Source organism: Homalodisca vitripennis, chromosome 5 (assembly GCF_021130785.1).
Source record: "Homalodisca vitripennis isolate AUS2020 chromosome 5, UT_GWSS_2.1, whole genome shotgun sequence".
NCBI lineage: Eukaryota > Metazoa > Arthropoda > Insecta > Hemiptera > Cicadellidae > Homalodisca > Homalodisca vitripennis.
This window is the reverse complement of record NC_060211.1, coordinates 142,655,248-142,677,712: the sequence shown is the minus strand read 5'-3', so window position 1 is coordinate 142,677,712 and position 22,465 is coordinate 142,655,248. Positions and strand designations below refer to the sequence as shown.

Here is a 22,465-nt window from a genome sequence, read left to right as displayed (position 1 = left end):
ATTTTGTTCCCTGTTACATAAATTGTTCTCATTAATTTATATTTAGCTTTCTTTTCTCTTTGCTCTACTCATCTGTTTATTATATGTATATTTTTTACTGACATTACTTAGGCATGTAATATGTTTATAAGTGTAACATTCAGTGTACTCAGCAAAACAACGAATTTATATCTTAAAAGTGCTGAAATAAACTAATCTAATGTTAACTTGAATACTAGGGGCAAAATCTTTTTTGCACTATGTTACACACACTTTAAAGAACTTGTATTATCCAAACAATCCATGGTAATACTATATTTTTTCCTTAAATCAGTATTAGATAACTTTATTATGCATAAAACTAATGTATTAATGTTTTAAACTTTTTAACTGTATATAAAACTCAAAATAATTATTTCGCTTTTGTAGTACAAAAAGTATTTAAAAACAAAAATATACGTTAAAAATCCTTTTTTTATCAGTTGATTTACTTAAAATAATCTTTAAAAATGAAATGGCATAGGCAGTAGAATATTACACTATGTTATGTTCATAAAATAATTTGTATTTATTACAACTTTCATACAATAACCTCGATCACGTAATCTAAGTTCAGAGTCTGTGAACATCCATCTTCAGCCAGCAAATCTTAAATCAAACCAACCATATCTCAACATGTTAATTTTGATAAGCAATACTTAGACATGGTGTGAACTGGCTAAGTTAGATCAAGCTACCCACGTAAGCTTAAGAAATAAAATTACCCTATATCTATATTATATACAAAGTTTTATTTTGTTTAAAATAAGAAGCTACAGTTTATAGCTTGAAAAGTATATAATTATTTGAAAGGTAAAGTTATGTAATTGAAATATAAGAGTTGGTATAAACAAAAGACAAAGTACGAGAAAAAAATTGTATTATATACATTTGAAAGTGACCCTAAAATACTATTTTTCAACATTGTCACCATAAAAATTTAGGCACTTATTATAGCAGTGAACTAGTTTCAAAATTCTAGTGTTATAAAATTCTGCCGCTTGACTTCAACCAAGTAGTTACACCCTGTAGTCAGATCCACGTTGACATCAAAGAATTGCATCACAAGCTAGATCTTCATTGCTGGAAACAGGTGATAGTCAGGTGCAAGGTCAAGACTTTAAGGTGGATGTGGAGACACCTCCCACTTAAAAGCATCCTGGACTTCTTGAGTCCGATTTGCTATGTGTTGATTTTCGGTTCCCATCTTGCACAAAATTACGCAGAAGTTATTCTGCGTAATTGGCTTCAGAGAAAATTTTATCGGTCACAATGTTTGGCCTTCCACTTTGTTTGTCATCCTGCACATTATTTTGGCCATTTTTAAACCTAATGCCACCACTGACACACACCACCTCCAGTAATCACATCGTTCCCATAAACTTTGATGATTAATCTCAATTGGTTTATTGTGTTTAGCCCACAAAAACTGTATCACCGCACTTCACAACTTGTGGGATTTTCAATTGTGTCACACATTTTAAACTGCTATTGTAAAACAACAAGGAGTGACAGTAACCTCTCACTAGAATGGCTGGATAGCCACTGAATGGAGAAAAGCCCAGACATACAAATGGCCGTGATACAGAGTGAAACGTAATCATTTTTCTGGATAGCCCTCGTAAATGAATAAGAGTTCAGATAAATTTGGTATTGTCTTTTTATCAAAATTCAAAGTATTGTACCAGTTAAGTAGCTGTCAGAATGCAAACTACTAAGAATTTTGAGAAACTTTTGTGTAGTGGAAAGAATTATTTTGAATTATAAAACATATTTATGCAAGTTCCTCCTGAGCTTGAGCCTTGTTAAAAACCCAACAAAATAGTCCTTTCAGGTCAATCAAAAGAAGTAGGTGCATTTTGTGACAGCTGAAATATTAATTTATTCTCATGGGATTTTTATATGTACCCAATAACTCGAAAACCGTTAACAAAAATAAGAAATGTTATAAAAATTCTAGAACAGTTTTTTAATCTAGGTTTTAAAGTTTACACAACCACCATATTGAAAAGAAATGGTGTAACGAGCTGGGCAACAGATCTAACCAAGGATCAATTTTTGTAATAAGTTTAAATTTGTTTGGGACAGTTATCATTTTCACGAGTCATGTTATTTAACATATATATATATTACATATTCAGTGAAGTTATGCAGAAAATTTTGGTAAATGCTAACATGATTGCTATAGGGTGATTTTGTATACAAAATGTACCTAAAAGCAAGGGCTCCAATACTGATTTTCAGAGGCCACCTTAATTTTATTAACCGTAATCTTTACTCGAACAAGTAATTTTGCATTTCAATAGATAAAAAAATAAAATGATTATAAAGGCATTGACTTATGCTCAGAGTTTAGTCCATGGTTAAATTTATTTGTTATGGCTGCAATACAAGATTTATAAAATATTTTTCAAAATCTGAGTAGAGGATTTTTTCAAATCCGCCACTGCAAAAAAGTCTATATCAAAAGCCAGATATCAACAAGAATGCCTGAAAATTCTTTGTGAAATTATCAAACAAAATTTTTATTTCTATTCCTTCAGGGTAACTTAAAAGGTTGTAATTATGCAATTAAAATAAACTAAATCGAACAGATCCACTCTGAGATGTTCATAAGAGATGAGCAGAAGAAGGTTTCAACAAAAACATTGTTAATTTTAAATCTTGTACTAACAATAATTGACCATGCTTTAAATACGATATAAAGTGCTCAACACTTAAACATTTACTACCAATACGAAAATAAATACAATTTACAAAATATTATAAATACAAGACTATGTTACAGCAAGTGTCAGTTTCAGAGTGGGTCAAAAACTAGATTGTGGTGGGGTCAGGAGTCTGCCTTGACAAAAACTTTCTCTCGGGAGAATAGAGCGATGGCCGCCTCTATCTTATCCAGGTCTGCTTCTATCTGTTTCTTGCGTGTTCGTGTGTGCGCAACGTGTCTGTGCTCACTGGCAACTGGTTCAGCTGGGACACTAGCTCTGCGTAATCTGCAAGTAATCACAGAACAGTCATATTTATGCTTTGGCATAATTTTAAATTAAATTGCATTTTGGGGTTATTGGTAACAAAAATACAGAGTATCCAATGTATCAAACAGGAAAAAATCCTTTGTACGACTTAAATTAATAAAAGGCCTTATTCCTGCAAATCCAAATCCTCCTGAAAGAATACAGTAAGGTTCACAGAAAATAGTAAAAACCACATGCCATAATCACCAAAATAGAGTAATTCAGAAAACATGCAGAACATGCTAGACTGATGGCAAGGACAGAAAACACCCTACTTCTGTAACACATGCCCAGATAAACCTGGTTTGTCCATTGGCCAGTGTTTTGACTGGTTTCATCTCAGTTTGTAAGTAAAAAAACCGTATCTGGGTGGATTGTTGGGTTTACAGTGCGTTGTGTTTTATAAAAAAGTGTCCGTTTGAACATTGTGACGAGCAGATTGGTTGCCGGTGACCAGAATTTGTTTTTGCTACTTCCTGTGTACAATAAAAAAACCAATATTGCTTCTGCTAATCCATAGTGAAGAATTTATGATTTTACATTCCAATTTTTCAACATTGAAAAATTCTAGAAATGAAGTTCTTGTGCCACCACTGGTGACTGGCAACCAGCCACGTAAATTCTAGGTGAAGTGGACAAATCATGCCAGGATTATCATTTGGAGCGTCGCACCGGTCTTTCACATATATAAAGTAAGTTTTAACAAACAATTATTTTAGTTATTTGGGGTTGGTACGACCGATGTTGCACAGTCAATGTGTTAAAGAACATTGTCAAAAATATAATACAAAAAATTTTTAAATATGTGCACTGTACAGTATACAATACAAATAAATATTGTATCGATCCAACAATAGCTCTTTATATAATACCGTACCAACTGAAACTTCTAAGCACTACAGATCTGTACTTTTCTGCTTGATTATTCCCTCTACCAAGCCTGAGCAAGGTCTTTATGCAGAATCATTCTATTGATTGTTCCAATTGTTCTCAAGGGATAATCCTGATATCAAAACCATACTAACCACAACTTTTACTGAGTATAAATCTCTAAAACTGTCATTGTAACAAAGTTGTTTATAGGATAAATATAATTAGCAAAGAGTTGATCCTTTCTCAATTAGTTAGATGAATAACTTGCCCAGCTGTGAAAGGGCAGTAGCAATAAATCCAGTTTAGTACTCACTTTGCTTAAGGGTGTTGAGGTGCTTCAGTTTAACATCCTCTGGTAACATAATATGACCTTCTGGACACTCATCAGCCGCTTCCTTTGCCCTCACCATTCGCTCCTTCTCCTGCTCTTTCCTGTGTTCCCTTAGATACCTGATAAATGTCATCATCTTATAATAGCACATGACAGACAAAATAACAAAGCACAGTTTTGGTGAGGGAAATATTGCCAGACAGTAGCCTGAAGCGAACATGATAAATTTTCTACATAAGTTAAATGACAATTTTTTAAGTAAATGATAGGTTTACACTAGAAAATTTAAAGCCACCACAATAATACAGAATAAAAGCAGAGTGTTATTACCTGGGCACAACTCCACGTTGGTAGGTGGGGGGAGCTCTGGTAGGGTCCATCTTACTTGAGTCTGCTGTCTTCATCCTATACGGCTCTGGTATAGTTGCATTTATCTTTACAAAATCCTTGGCTCCTCCCTAAAAATACCACAACCACTTTAAAAATAACAGTTTAAAATTTCAGATACTCCATAAAATTTTGTTTTTTTAATTTGTTGTATGTTATAGTCTTTTCCCAGTGAATACATAGGAAAAAATGTTATACCCGCAGTACATTTTCAAAAACCCACAATAACTTAATTTTGTTGAGGTTTTAGCACAGGTCGGTATGTTCAAAGGTACTTAAAATGCACTGGAAACATTTTTTTTGTTTTATGAAGATATAAATAATTTATGCATAAATTGTATGCTTTGTTTATTTAATATTATTTTTTACATTTAGTTGAATTTTAAAAGTATTTTACCATTAGTGAAATTCAAATAAAGTTTGTTGTATACTTTTATGAAATTTTTGGTAAAAATATATGGTGTTTTACATACCTTATACTTTTCATCTTGTGAACCGATTATGAGATTTGATATAAAATTTTAAAGTAGATCCAAAAAAGTACTAGTTATTTCTATGGATAAAGTCATAATTGTATTATATTACATAGTTTTTACAGCTACAGCTTGACTAAAAGTAAATATAAATGTTCATTGCTATGACTAATTTTGAATCATACTGCCTAAAGATTTTGTATGAACTTTATTGCTTAGCATAGCATAGTTAGGAGTTTTATTTAATAGCAATGATAAAAATAGATTTTAAGGTGTATGTTATATTTTATTAAAACTCGCAAACTAAAAAAAATATTTATTTTTAATTGTAATATTTTAGTGAGGATTTTGCTTAATAAAGTGGGTTCTACCAACTCTCACCTGTTTTGAGATATATAATATTTCTAAATAGCCATTTCTGTCAAAGTATTATTTTACTCTTGCAAGTTGTATGCATTGTTCAACTTTATACCATGATAAAATATAACATGTGTTAAGGCAAAGACACAGATATTTCAGGATTTAATAACCAATGAAATGATAATCACTTAATTATTGCAAATATTATAACATGTAATTAATTACTCTGTTATCATGGCTTTTATTGTGGCCTGTCGTTATCACATGTTAGACAGTGTCACGTCAATGTTGTGTTTTGACAAAAGTGTATATTGCATTTTTCGATCATTGAGGAGAGATTTGAGTTCAAAAATAGCAAACAATGACTGCAAGTGTAAATAAAATGGACTCTTGATTTAGACAATGATAACACACACGATTACAACAGCTCTTTGTGTGAAGTAGAATTTTAATGCCTATGTGACTATACTAATTTAGGCCAAATACAAAACCTGTTGTGTACATTGGTTATGTTTGACGTAACATAGCGCACATAGTACACCAGCATTGTACATATCCAGTGTCTAACACCAGCATACCCTCTGTATTCATTCTCAGAATTTTTTTATGGGGGATAACAGAATTTTATATATTAAGTTGCAATTTTGTATGATATTGTTAATAATTAACTTATAACTACGTTATTTCAAAATATTACTTAGTTTGCTTTGATTTTTAAATTTTATTGTTGCTTATAAAATGTACTTGTAAGTCTGTATTAACCCACAGCGTGCCACATAACTGCAATGACGAAATAGTTAAGTTAAAATTTAGTCTGCAACGGTTAAATATTGTATAATAAAATCATGGACACATTTCATACATACACCATGGTGTCAAAAGTGATGAATTAAGATGGTTCTGATCTTTAATTCATGATGTCACTTCCTCCAGTGAATAAATTTGAAGAATGTTTTCCCACGTAACACAAGTATTATTCAACCAAAATGTAATAAAACAATCGTGAACACTCGGTTTACCAAAGTCGTTAAACAATTCCTCAATGGTGGATGATTTAAATATTAAATTCATATCTGAAGTCAGTCAAATTAACGCACCATGCTATCCTCATCCCTGTCTTCATCCCATGTGAGGCCAATGTCCGGGGGTGGGGGGTGGTGTAAGACCTCTAGGGGAACCTCAGTCTGCAACCCCATCTCTTTGACAGCCACACCACTGCTGGGAGCAGAACCCTTGTTAGCTGCCTCCTCCAGGCGGGCGCTGGGGTAGCGGATCACCCCATCGTAGTACATGGTCTCCAGCTGTTTACTGTTGAGAGTCTGGGACCCTGCCGGAACATGCACCAATTTGATTGATATTTGAGTACACAGTTTGACAAACGGTTTTGAACTCAGGAAGAATATCATACCACCATCTCAACAGCTTCAGTGGTCTCTGCTTCTCTTGGGGTCAGGATTCTGTTCAGTTTGTATATACATTCTGTTTAACATGAATATGTGGTAAAACAGAAAACAGCATTACATATACAGTGCCATGTATAAAAGAATATTGTATATGTAAAACAAAGCTGTCAAAAAAAACATCCTACACATAATGTAGCTGTAGAGGGAATGGTTGATTCAATATTTCAATATAAATTTTGAGTTAAGCTCCAGTTCACCTTTCTCATATTGCAGCGTCTGGAATCTGATGCTGTCCTGGAATATGGAATCATGTTCATCTGAAGAGATCCAAAAAAAGTTGGTGACAAATGAACTCTTTACATAGTTTCAATATCAGAGACACCTAGACTACAAAATATAGTGTAATCTAGATGAAGAGGCATTGTCATTGTCTCATCTATGTGTCTCTGAAGTTGAAACGATGTTCATTTGAGCTTCTTTATCAACGGCTTTTTTGGATCTCTTCAGACAAACGTGATTCCAGATTCTAAGAGCCAAGTCTATGAGCCGCGTCAAATTCCAGACACTGCACTAAGAGGAAAGTGAACTGGAGCTAAACTTAACATTCACAAAAAACGCATATTGGTCACAAAAAGGTGGTGCAACAAAATTAAATGATTTATTTTTAACTAACAAAAAATTCCATAACAATAGCCTAAAGTTATACATCAAAATAACAAATTTAGCAGTCTGCATACTAAATTATTTAGACTACATCCTTGTTAGATAAGATACTGTAATTACAGAATATTATTCTTTATTTAAAATAGATATTTTCACTTTCTTCTTAAATGCATTCTCAGTTGAACTCTCAGGTGTAATGGTAGACAATTAAACAATTTCACAGCAGAATCCAAAACTTGTCTTTCAAAGAATGTGAATGTATTTGGGTTTATTAACCAATTACGGTTAAAATCAACTGCACCATCTTAAGCATCAATATGCTGTATGAGAAACAGTAACAGAAACTTGATACGATGTTAGCTGGACTTGTCACAAGAATGTTTGACACAGATAAGGGACGCATTAACGCAAAATGATCTATAAAAGAGGTGATGATCTATATTTTATTTGCAAACAAATATTTACTTTTTATTAACCCTACAGCTGGCATGAAAATAATTTTTGTCGCCAAATGTCCGACCAATTTGGCAACAATGAATATTCGTCGCCAAAGTACACATGTACAGTTATTTACGTTTTAAGGTTTTAAGGTCATATAAATTATTTATATTTTATTGTATTCTGGTGGAGTAATAACTATAGTACCGATTGATTGCTTTTTATTCTGATTATCGTACAACAACGAACATCGTTCTCAAGGCACATAAGGGATTGACATAAAAGTAAACTTATTACTATTCTACTTGACTGACTCAGGAATGATTCATCTGGTTTGTTTGCACTTGTTTATTACTAATTGAGGGTATCCATTGGGTCTAAGATCTGATTCAACTTTCTTAAATTCCTCTTTTAATCCATCTTATCTGAGCATAAGCTCTTTGCTCTATCAAATGACAAGTAGGCCAATCCTTCTTTGGTGTTTTATGATGGTTTGACTAATAATTTAAATATTTTCCTGTTTTCTTTTTTAACAACCCTATCTCTTAATACACACACATCCAAAAAAGGAAGCTTGTTTTGGACCTCTACTTCCATTGTGAAGAGGATGGAAGGAGAAATTATATTAATATGAATCAAAAACCTATTCAATCTAGTGTTTTCATGAGGAAAAACAACAAAGGTATCATCCACATACCTTCACCAAATCTCCCATGTAGGTGGTCAAATGCCAGAATAACCAATCAGTGGAACCCAGCGGGGATCACTTCTGGCTGGTTTATACCTACCAGTTGAACCCACCACTGGGCACAGCAAAAACCGATGTGCCACTTCAATCTGGGCAACCTTATGGATGTCCAGTAGCGGCACATCACTAACCGCAAATGTTGAGATTCTGGAGTTCATGGGCAATTCGATAGGCCTAGTCTACAGTGGAGGATGACTGTTGGAGTTGGTGGGGTTTGTTCCCTTACCTCAGAGGTTCTTGTTAACCTCAACAAGGATGTGCCACCCCCTGCCTACTTTGACTGGAGAGGCCCGGTTCAGAGCTGGCCTCCCCTCCTTCCGGGATGACTTTGAGATGTAGTGCCCTAATTCTTCCTCATGGATCTCGATAGGAGGTGACCCCTACTCCCTAACCTTACCCATTCTGAATATCCTATCACTCCGGAAGCAGCGCAAAGGTTCTTACAGGACTAAATGCAATTTATAAGCTTCTTGTCCTAAGAGAACAAAAATAAAAACCAATCAGTGGAGCTAACTCTATCTTGTAAGAACAATATTGAAGCATTAACAGTCTTCCATTGTCTACAACCATTTGAATGAAATTTGGATATTTCAGAAAGCAGAGTTTACTATCAGTTTCAATCTCACACCTCGGCTGTTTAGGACAATCAGAATCAGCTTTCTCCCAGGTAGGTATTTGAATTTTTCTAAGTGGAACATGACGACTTCCAGAACTCTTTGCAAGGTCAAGTTCAGTCTATTCACCCACTCTACATGCTAGAGTGGGGTTAATTAAGAAAGAGTCAGTATTGTGAGCCTAGTGCCTCTGTAATTTAAGAGACATCCATACCTCACCTTGACTGCGGTAGCCTCTGGGTACACTGTCCACTGTGGTACCAGTGTCAGGGGTGTCCCCACATGGCTGTCTGACTTGGCCCTGAACAGGTCTCTTATTGCGGGGCGGAGAGCCAACTGCCAATTGTCGTGACAGGTTACGAGAACTGCCAGCTGCAGTCTGAGTGTTCCTCCTCTCCGTCAGGGGCTGTACCTATCATAGAACAAAGTGTTTATGTGTTGCTAAAGCTGTATTGCTTCTGTAATATTTTAATAATATATATGAACAGTATATGTACTTTTGTGTTATCAATATTGTTAAAGCAGTAATGAACTTTTAAGTGCAAGGTGTACTATTGTCTACTTCACCCCTTATTGTCTCATTTGGTACTTAAACTAAAAAATGCATAGCTAGACTAAATTACTTAGTAAAATGAATCGGAAATGGCAGTACCCAGTCTGGAACAACACCAAAACCACAATAATACACATTGAATACCAATATCTGATTTGATAGTTAATTACATTCTATATTACATTAAAAATTATTAAAATATATCGTGTTTGCCACTGTACATGACACTAAATTATGCATGTGTCATGTGGTTATCGTGAATTTACATGGTTAAAGTACAAAACGTAGTACAATTATTTTATGGAATTACTTACAAAGCAAAAGTTCCAAGCTCCACACACTAGTTAGTGAAATTTTGTTATAGAAAAGATTCTTGAATTTTTGTAAATGCCAGCCAGCAGTTGGATTGAGTTATTGTTAAATCTGCTTTACAATGAACCCCTATGACTCAAATGTGACTGAAGTACAATATTTCAATTGTCACCTAGTTTAGGAGATATTGTGTAAGGGTCTCCGAGTTTTACACAAATTTACACAGTTTAATTTTGAAATATTTTAAAACGTGAGAAATCTAGAAAACAAAAGATGAGAACAATCTTAAAAACAAACTTAATTTAAATCGGCTCTATGATTTTAGAATTTCATCATTATTGTGAATGAGAAACATTTAGGTATCATAAATATATGGTGAAGAACTTTTACAAACCTTTTACGATTTTAAATATACATGCATTATTAAGACAAACCTCTTCCTCACAAACACTTGCAATAGATAATACTAATTACACAAAATATTTTGATATATTCAAATCATCAAATTTACAATTTGAGTTTTTCAATAAATAAAATTAATTATTTACAAAACATGTATTCATACTTATATTATATTATTTACATTAATATATTTCCAATTCAGAGCATTCAAGTTTTTAAGCAAGTATGGCTATAAGTGAATGGTAACAGCTTGACTAAACATGAATCATCACGGAATAAAAGAATTACGCAATGTGGTAGAACTTACTTGAAGGTTCTTGTTACGCTGTGAATTCAATTTGTTTGTCTTGTCCAGTTTCATTTCTTTCAATCTTCTAACATTTTCTTGGAGGAAGTTCCGTTTTGGTTTTTTTGATATCACCTGTGAAAACCAATTTGGTTTCATCAGTAAAATTCTTTGTGTACCATAAAATTGTAAATGATTATATTCCAACACGTTCAATTAAGAAATTTAAAATGACAATGTTATTTTCTTTACTATATTGCAGTCTTCTTGTGTATTCAATAATATTCAGTAAGTATGTTGTTATAAAAATACAAAATAGATTAATCTCTATTCTCACTGTTCCGCTTATGTAACAATTTTAAACAGTCAATACAATAATCATAACAACAATATAAAACATTCAAAGTGATAATTTATTTTATCTACTCGTTTTATTTAACATTACATCATTGAGCTTTGTTTAAAATGAAAGGGTGTTACACTGGTAAAATTGTTCCAAGAATATAGCATTATACAGCATCAAATGTAGTGAAATTAATGTTACTTGTTTGAAAATATTAGCTTTTTATAATGCATTTTTGTATCAATTTTGAATATATTTCGTAATTTTAATAAATTCTTTTCCACATAACACGATTAGATTGGACTCTCAAATAACCAAAACCTGAATAACAAAGTTTATGGGTTAACTGAATTGGTTTCAGACAAAAAGTGTTTTATGTTTCACTAACATAACTAAATAATCATCATATTATGAAAAGCAGCCTAAAACATAGCCCAATGTATATCCAATTCAGTATCATGAATCTGCAGGTGCAGTTCATACTTAACACACATTTTAGTTGTTTTTAAAATAACAATTTTGCATATTATTCTGTATTCACTGAACTATCTCTATCTCCGTTTCATCAAATACAGTTAGACCAGACTCTATTATGACTATACTTTTAAAATCAATTTCAAAGTTTCTATTAACATACGCCTACTATCAGAGTTAAATAATAATATGAATATAATTTCACTGTTGTAACAGCCCCATGTTAAACTTAAAAAATCAATTATTTAAAAAAATATATACTTTTTAAATGTTCACAAACATACATAAAACTATAGGTTAGCTATTTACTAGATATGGTAGATAAGTAACATATACAAACAAAAATTAGCAAATATGTATTAGACAAACCAATTTCAATAAACAAATTTAAATTATATGACAGAATTTATATCCCTTGGCAGAGATTTCGGTGATCTGTTTTTTTTATTTTATTTTTTTAAATATGCATGTGTTTATTATTACAACCAATTAGCTGATATTAAGTTGCTTAGTGGATTGAGAACAACTGCCTGAGCATCACACTTCACCCAGAAACTAAACAGCTGGTTTTTATCAAACAAAACAAAATACACTCACGTAAGTGTAATAATGGAACTTTTGGAGCATTTGAGTCAAGGCCATACAGTTGAATATTTTAAAAAACTCACAAGAGGCAAATCTAAAGTATAAGAACTTTAAACTGATAACAAATATGTATATACAATTATAGTTTTACATACATAAAATCAATGAACAAAAATCAAGAAATTCCAAAATAATACATATTTTTAAAAATCTTACCTTGGCCAAGCAATTCCTTTATTGTAGTCATATTTTCGTTGTTGTTTTTTAAGAAAATTCCGGCAAAGAAGCCCTGAAAAAAGATTACTTTTTATCACTAGTAAAATAAAAACTTATTATTGCATGTATTGTAATAACAGTACTGTATTAAAGATACAAAATCATAGTGAACATTTTGTCACAGTTACAAACTCGATCATATGTTGTTTTAACCTATTGCCAGCTCCTAAATTGGAAATCAGATACAAAGATTTTTGGAGATTTGTAAATGTACTCTCACCTTACAATCGCTTTCAAAAAACAAGAGTAATTTTAACTCGTTTAGTAAGCCAATTTAGAATTTAAAATACAGTATGTACAGTATTTGTGTAGTTTATAAAGAAAAACAAATATTTATTAAAACAAAATATATTTGGTAAAAATATTTTTCCTGGTAAAAACTGTAATAAAATAGGAAGCAAACAAAACAGCACCAAAGAGAATTTCGCTTACTGATATCCCCTGGTTGGCCATAGTGTAAATAATGAAGTACTCCTAACTTGGACTGTCCTGGGCTTAACACTGCTGAATAATAAGTGACAATAGATGCAGGACACAAAGCGGTCGAGGGATGGCACCGACATCTCCATTGTACTCCTGGCGGGCATCATGTATCAGAGCTTGTAACTGTCACAAAGCTGAGCCATTGTCGGCAAACTGTGATGATGGCGATATTGATCTCATACGCTGGCAATAAATAATAAATTGTCTCGTAAAAGGCCGACACCACTTCAAAAATTGCAATAGCCATTTGTTATTAATACAATAATTCACATCTAAGCCCACTCTTTAGTTGCATACTAATCTTTCTTACTGTTAAAACCAACTAACTACACACTTTGTTCACTTTATAAAATGTAAATATTTCTATTCAATAATGATTCAAGATATGTACCATCACTTCTGTATCTATCCAAAAATTTGTATTATTTTTACTAATGAATTATCCAAAAAGTGCTTTAATATTGATGTTTGATATTTTATTACAAACATTATAATAATGGTCATGATAAACCATCACTAATCTAACTAGGACCTGTACTAATAATTTAATTTGTATTTCCTCTCTTTTATACACAGGGTTGTGTTTATGAAGTGTCCATGCTCCATACACCATTGTTAGAATAAATTGTGAATTGTTTGCTGTTTCTCCTAGACTAAACACACAGCTTAATACAATTTATTATGGGCTTAGTAGGGTATAAACTTATCCTAGATTTAAATATCCCCATTTTTGGACACTAAAAGCTTACATTTTCATATACTGTATAAACTTAATTAAAGCGACTTTTTTATTTGGTCTTGTAATTGAAGAGAATTTTATGTGGTGAAATATACGTTACTCATTATCACTTATCTTCTTGTTGGATATCTGAACTTCCTGTGATAAACTGATGTGAATGAGAAATTTCACTTAAATTATTATATTAGTGACATAATATTAGAATATTATTTTATTGGCTTTTACAAGCTAACTGCAGCCATGTTAAAAAGAGCCACTTAAAATTTTTTTTTATTTTTCCATGCTATATAATGTGGGTTTTAGAAACCATAATATTCACCAAAAAAGCCAAACAAGTTGAAACTTGGTAATAAAGTTGATTCTATAAATATCTTGGCTAATTTCATTGGCTAACTTGGTATGCCATTTCGTTTCATTATCATTCTGGCTGCTCAAACTTGAAAGAAATTCACAACTCTATTATTTATGGACCTAGAGAAAAAATAAAAAGTGTTCTGAAATGAAGGGGTGAGTGTATGAAGGAGGTAAGTAACAAAAGTAAGTTCTTGAGTGTTTCATTATCATTCGGACTGCTCAAACTTAAAGGAAATTCGCAACTCTATTATTTATGGACCTAGAGAAAAAATAAAAAGTGTTCTGAAAATAAATGCTTATAGCATTTCCTAAACTTTTCTTTATAAAAAACATTTTTTCCACTTAAAATGTTTTTGAGATGTTGGTTACATAAAAATAAGATTTTTTAATCATCAAGAGCTGGCAAAAAGAATGCTGAAATAAGTTGAAACATGATTATTTGGTTCAAACAAGAACAAAAATTAATCTTATAAATACCTTGACTAAGTTTGTTGGGCAGCTTGGCACATCTTTCATTTCATTATGATGGATATACAAAAAATAAAAAGAATTCACAACTCAAGTGAAACTGAAGAAAACTTAATAAGTGTTCTGGAATGCTTAAAATATTTCCTAGAATTTGGTGTACTTAACAATTTTTTCTCAAAACAGTTTTCAAGATATTGATTACATGTAAATCCCATAAGATTTCTGTCACCAAGAACTGGGAAAAGAAATGATGAAACCAGTTTAAATTTCGTACAAAATGTCTTGGCTAAGGTCTTTGGCCAGGTTGATACACTATTTTGTTCCAATATGGCGACTTTTGAAATTTAAAAAAATCCACATCTCTGTTATTTATGGACCTACACAAAATGAAAAAAAAATGTTTGGGAATGCATAATAATTCCTAAACTTTTCCTTATAATTAATCTTTAATCATGCCAAACGGTTTTCAAAATATTGAGTACATATAAAAGAAAAATAACCAAAGAAATAACCAAGAAGAAATAAATTATTGATATTTAATTTGTCACAAAACCTACCTACTTCTTCTGACTGAGGCGGAAGGTCGAAGGACTATTTAAACAAAATATTATCTGTTGTTCTTTGGTATACTAAAATTTATATACATACAGTAGTTGTAAATATAAAACTGTAGTATATTTATGTACAATACAATATATAAATGTGGTAATTCTGAGCAATTGGCCTATTGGGTCAACTTTAATTTCTTTCATATTTTAGTATGACAATCTGGTTGACCTTAGAAAGGAAAATATGTTAAAATTAAGCTTAGGAAAGTTATTGAAGGCATTGCCAGTCGATAAGATGTCCATTGTCTATGTGCTGAGCCACTTCTATCTTGTGTAGATTGAAAAGAGGTCGAGGTGTTCATGTCATTTGAGCTAAACTTTTAGATACTTTCTCACAGGATGCTTTACTTTTTCTGCCAGCAGTAAAGGAGGGGGAAGGAGGGAGGCCATAGATAGGTGCCTCTAATAAAGGTGCACTGCTGGCAAGAGAAATTTGTAATTAGTGCTTTCCTGTGATCAGATCATGTTGAGTGATTTGAAACAAGGTAATTTTACACTTAGGAATAAAGGTACTTAAGGATAAATTTAAATTTGAATTCACCCATACTTTAATATACGTTATATATACTCATAACTATTCACAGGACTGATGTAACTGTGTCCCATATGATAGTAGTAACTCGTTGGCCCTTCACCTTCTTAGAATTATAACTCGGAATTATAAAAAAGAATCCTTGTTAAGGGAACAATTAGGCCAACAAACCTCCGACTATCATTGTGTGCAACCCCACACTGTTGGCAAACTACTAAACACAACACTTAATTATTACACTCACTATTTCTTTTAAGTGCATGTTTTAGATTTAGTGAAGTTGACACACAACATGGTGGTTGTGATTCCTGACATAGGCGTGTCACAACGCTCTGGTATGATTTGTTTATTTTAACCTAGTTTGTAATTATGTGTTAGGTTAGTTATTTACCTGAAGAAGAGATCAGACTGCAGATCTCGAAACATAGTGTTACTGATTTTTTTGTTTCACTTAACGATGGCAAATGTCTGGAAAAATCCTGTTTCCTTCGCAATCCTTCCATCATCAAAAATAAACTTCAAATATATGTCATTATGCTGATCTGTTCTTACTTTGCAAGCGTGCATGCGAGAAAAGTGTGTGTGTATGCGTGTGTGCGTGTGCGCGTGCGTGCGCGCGCGTGTGTGTGTATGTAAGAATAAAACAATAGGTTAATCATGTTTTAAATTTACTGTTAAAATACATAATTAATTCTAAAATATGGCAAATAAATTTTACTTGTATATAAGATTTTGAATTTCGTTGATATTACACTACTGGAGAGTCGTAAACTACCTATATTGGAACATATATTAGATTGATGCTATTTTACACTAAATCAATATTAAATCATTTTTATGAAAATGTTTATTCCATTTTTAAGCTTCTGAAGAAGCGCATGGATGCCGTGAGTTGTGATAACCACACCCAGGTGCATATTTGGCCGGTAACAGACCACTAAAGAGTAAAAGTGTGCATACTGGATACGTTTGTGATCAAGTCCAGTCTGCAAGTACTGTCTCAACTTGCCTGTTGTGGTGCAAGCACCATGTTCCAGCAATTAGTATATTTTGTTGTGATTTTTCACCTGACTTGGTGCTCAATTTCAGATACATGTTTAATGGTTTTACATACTTCATATTAGCTGTCAACATTGACTGTACATTCATCACTTGTACATTTCATCATCAAATGTTAATCGTTTAATTACTATTTTGAATTTTTAATACTATATTATATTTTACAACTTAACACCTTAAAAATAATAAGGCATTTAAAGTTCTTAAAATGTCATGTTTCTGTCATTGTAATACATGACAATGGCAAATGGCCGTAGCCTAATTTATATAATCCTTGCATAACTAAGTTTTACTTACACAACATAATAAAGGTACAATTTCAATATATTCAATGCAACCTTAATATTTTTTAGAAAATAGAAAATTGGAACAATTATTTCACACAGTCTATGTAAATGCAAAGCAAAATACAAGATAATTAACCTTACAATATAATAACATTTAGAGTTGCTTTCAAATACTGTATTATTTAAACTGATGCATCTTTCAGTAATCTGTATCACCTGATTTGGGCTATAAAAGTATTGGTCAGAATTTGTTACCTCTTTAATAAGATGGGATAACTTTTGTGTGTGTGTGTTTTTTTTTTACTTCAATTGTGAGGTTTTAAGATCCAGCTGTAGTGAAACTACCATCAATTTTAACACAAAGAACCATATTAAAATTCAAACAGATTTACACTATTATATTTGGTAGTAGAATTATGGGAGGTGTCTCTTTTTAAAACTACAATTAATGCGCATCCATACAATTTTAGATTTTCTTGTAAAGTTTACACTTTGTGAATGTTCAAACATTGAAGTACAAAAGAGATTAATATTTTGGTACTTTGGTATTATTCGGAGGACACTAAAACTACAGGAGAAAGAACAGGCTTTTATGACTTACTGTGAAATACATGTCATTATGATAATCTGTTCTTGTTTTCTGCCTCCCAAAAGGAAGCAATGTCAGGAAGAAGGAGACCACACTGTCCCTATCTACTATTTGTTATATAAGTAGGTAAATACATACGTACGTATTATAAATATAAAACATTAATGAACACTCACGTGATCTGAGCTTGAATTTAGATACTATATTAAGGTATGTTTATATTTATCCGCCAGAAGTGCGATCATGTTGGACACTTCAGTGGCCCACACTCCTTATCACCAACATCGCTTTCTTTTGAGAAGCAAAAAACAAGAACTGATCATCATAATGACATGTAATTTTCACAGTACATCAAATAAAGTTTTGTCTTTTTAATAATAAAGTTTGTTTTAAGTTCCTGGTAAGAAAAACTCTTCCAAATATAGTGACCTGTGGATAATACAAAATACCAAGATTTGTTCTGAATAACTAGAATAAAAATATAAAATTGTTACTTTATTACTTAATAATACTACTCAAAAGCGAAACAGAGTTTCATATTGAAAAAAAAATCAAATTCCAAATCACTGAACATGATCTGGTCACAGGAAAATACTAATCATACATTTTTCTGGCCAACAGTGCTCCTTTATTGACAGTACCTTCAGGGCCAACCCATACTGTTGGCAGAAAAAGAAAAACATCCCTCAAGAAATTATCAAAACTTAAGCCCAGATGACAAGAGAGCGCCTCAACCCCTCTAAAATCTGGACAAAATAAGAAGCGACTTGACACGTGGACAACATCTTATTAACGCCAACAATGACTTTCCTAAACTTACATAATTCTTTGCTTTCTAAGGACTACCAGATTGTCATGCTAAAATATGAAAAGATTTAAAGTTGACCCAATAGGTTAATTGCTCAAAATTTCCCTATTTGTATATGATGAAAACACACGTATACACACACATTCATTAAATTTGTATAAAGGGCAATAGCCGAATTTAATTTCAAAAGTAGGGTACAATAAGCGGACCCGGTTTTCATATTGAAATTGGCCAACGATATTACTCAATCATAACCATCTATATAATCAATCAATACTGATAAATTATTTTGAACTAACTTATTAACTTAAATAGTCTATATCAACGCCTGTAAACACTTTAAAATAATACACGTAGGGTAATATTTCAATTTTACATGAGTAATTTTTATTATTAAAAATGGCAGTCAACTTTAGACAACTACACGACATAGCTTTAAAAGATGATAAGACATAAATAAAATACCTATATTGTTTTTGTGGCTTCAACATGTTGGACTCGTACTGAAAAACCCATTATGTGAAATTTGTGGGAAAGAAACAGCTGTAACTGTGAGAGGAGCAAATATGGTCATCTTCAGTTTTCCTAATTTTTGTTATTATAATTTATTTGATCACTGTAAATATTAAATTCATATTTTAATTTAAAACATATGATTGTTATTGAGGACTATAGATACTTTTATATCGATTTATAGTCTAGTATTTGAGATGCGAATATTAGGTATCGATGACTACATTCTTCGATATATAAAAACCGGGTCCGCTTATCGTACCCTACACAATTTCAATAAACATTAAATCACATAAAGTACTTGCTCCACCGGGACTCTTATATTTTTCTGCTACTTTCATATTAACTTTCTAAGCATTTCCCATTGGTAAAATCAACAAATAACGTGGAGTGAGTATTTGATAAAGTAAATAATCTGAGCAGATCAGTTTGAAATTAAAACAAAAACAGTAAATATATATATTTTTCACATTTCGTTTTGATATATTATAGCTTGGAACCTTTTTGTAAATAAATATATATATATGTATAATGTAATTAATAGGCTGCTTTTAGGTACGTAAATGAAATAGGCCTAGGCTAAATATACATTATTCCTTTGAGTAAAGCGAGTGTTTGCATAAAACAACTGCAAGTTTGAATAATCGGACTATTACGAACTGACTTACCCTGTCTGTGAAGAGTGTGTAGAAGAATAAACACTAAAATTTTATTTAAATTTTGTATTTTAAGGCACAATAATTTAAACTTGAACAGCCGTCGGCCGATATAAACAATTGACGTCATTTATTTTACTTCTCTTGCCTACACAGGTTAGCCAACGCAGTAAAGTTTAATTTTTAACAGGCTGTCGATCATTAATGTTCATATATATATATATATATACATATATATATACACATATATATATACATATATATATATATATATATATATATATATATATATACATATATATATATATATATATATATATATATACATTTTTGGTATACATATCGCGAGTGTGTGTGTGTGTGTGTGACTAAACTAAAGAACTAAGGAGGAAATTTAGTTAGAAGTCCCTTTTGAAGTTTAACTCATTTTATGTGATAATAAAGAAAAACTGTGTGCGTAATTACAAAACTTTAAACGTTTATTTAATGAGTTAAGGCTTTAATTTCAAAGAAAATAGATCTTGCATCCGTATGAGGATTGTGTGGCAGGATTTTCTATTGGTAAATCAGTTTTATTTGGTAACGTCTTATTAGAGTATGTACCCTATCTGTTTACTACAGTAATTGTTTATAATTAAATTTATATTCAAAATGTAAATTTGAGATTAGGTTTAACCAAAAGGAACTCTATATTTAATATAAATTACAAACCTCTTGTATTAACAGATAGTTATATTTTTAACAATTCATTAGCATCAAAACTTCAAAATCTAAGATTCTATAGCGAAACATTTGTGTATTTGAGACAAATTCCTATTCAAACGCCGTTTTAACTTTAATCCCGTGTTAAAAGCGAAGACTTGAATCTGCGGCTGCCAGCTAACTTGCGTCCCCCCTTAATCTGGAATACATTTATTAGATCCTAAAACTCATCGATTTCATGGAGAATATTCCCGAGATCATGTTCTAGAGAGTATTTTATATCTCCTAAACCACTCAGTGTGTCAGATCCACCCAAAATAATGTTCTATATACGCCACTGATTAGGCATATTATTTTCTCACAGACTAATTCCTCTGACTGAACAGTTTATGTTTGATAACCTAAATATACAATAATATTAGTTATAAGTCGTAATTAACGTAAATGTAATGATCACATCAGGTAAGATAGATGATTCAATTTTTTTATTTGCTCTATAGAGGTTTACATGCACTGTCCGTCTTGAAACTTGCAATAAGCCAGATGTTCAACCCATAACTAAACTTTAGAGGTAATACCTATAACGAAGCTCATTAATATGTTGTATTAACTGTTTAATATATTACCTTCATATTTTGTGCATATTGCATTTACCAAATTGGAATAGGCTCTGATGAATTTATCGACCACCATTCCGATTTCAACAATGTGGAATTCTATTGTCACAGACCTATTTCAATACACAAGGGACTTGTGCGTCCATATACATAAAGAATAGGCGTCAAAATACGGAAAGAATGACCCTTTAATGTTATACTTTTTAAATTACAACTTTTAATGATTAATTCACCTGCAATACGTTCGAGATAAGAAATTCTTTCCTTATTTGGGTGACAAATTGGCACTATGTCAGAAATTATATCTTCCAAAATCGAACACAATTTTTCCATGTTTAACTACAAAAGTATTGTTAATTTCTATTATAGTCAATTTTCTGTACACCACTATGATTGCAGGAGGCATTAACGATCAGCCCCTATGGAATTTCGATCTATTTCTTTATAGGTATAATCCCAATGTTTATTTTGTATCTGTCGCCAACAGTTCGATTAGAATTGGTAAAATCAAAGACGTTAAAATGGTTTATGCAATATGAATGTTGTAATTTAAGAAGTAAAAAAATCTAATAGTAGTTATCTTTATTTTTACATCAATTTTTTCCGTGTTTTAACAATAATTCCTCAAAAATAAAAACAACTAAAAACCGTTGAAGTACGTAATACAACAACCACTCAACATAAGGGATTTTCTAAACCAGTAGTCAATAAATTTAATATTAGCCAAAAGTTGTTATTTTAAAATGTTATTAAGGAAATGTAATTTTGTAAAAATAAAAACACGCCCATATAGTATTTAACTTAATATTTTTAATAATTCTGTATAAAGTTATCACCTGGTTAATCCTAGCGGCACCATACGGTACCACACAATACAAAATTTTAACATAATTATTATAAATTACAAATAAAAATACAATTAGTTTTAGGTTGATGAAACAGTTTGCTACACCGTAGGTACCATTGTACCAGACTTCTCAGCTGATTGGTTAGTACAGACATATAGAATAATACTTTCCTCCTCCGTAGACTAGTGGTTATAGTTTCGGCTCTCTAACCGAGAGATCACGGGTCCGAATCCCGGGGAGGTTCAAAAAATGTAATAATAAAAGAACCAGTGCACTTTGAAGCCGGCATAGCTGACGCTGAGGCTTAAATGAGATAAAAAAATAATAATAAACCTGCGCACACGTAGTGATGGGAGAATCATATAATTAAAAGAATGGAATACGGTATAATATTAAAAAGCACCCTTGTATTCGAAGAGCAAGTACTTGTTGTTATTCAATTGAAATTAAATTAGGCTATTGCCATTTATACAAATAATTTGATTCGTGTTCTCTTCATAGAACAACAAAAGGAACATACATTTATTAGGCTTTAAAGAAAGCAGTTGGCAAAACTCGAGGCTTTGGTTACAGATGGGGCACCGGCAATGGCAGGTAAAAGGTCTGGATTAGTAGGAGAATTGAGTAACTTGTCCTACAATCCACT

At 31.9% G+C, this 22,465-nt stretch overlaps 1 protein-coding gene across 1 annotated transcript; it reads right to left on the bottom strand.

The window, feature by feature from the left end:
* Positions 1–523: 523 nt before the first annotated feature.
* Positions 524–19,788, bottom strand: LOC124362943. The gene is made up of 8 exons (XM_046817841.1): positions 19,665–19,788; positions 12,497–12,569; positions 10,900–11,013; positions 9,545–9,737; positions 6,557–6,786; positions 4,570–4,697; positions 4,222–4,358; positions 524–3,014 (listed from the first exon to the last, which is right to left on the bottom strand). Exons 3-8 carry the CDS (start codon positions 10,951–10,953, stop codon positions 2,929–2,931), a joined length of 828 nt encoding a protein of 275 aa, XP_046673797.1. The 5' UTR covers positions 10,954–11,013; positions 12,497–12,569; positions 19,665–19,788; the 3' UTR covers positions 524–2,928.
* Positions 19,789–22,465: the final 2,677 nt, after the last annotated feature.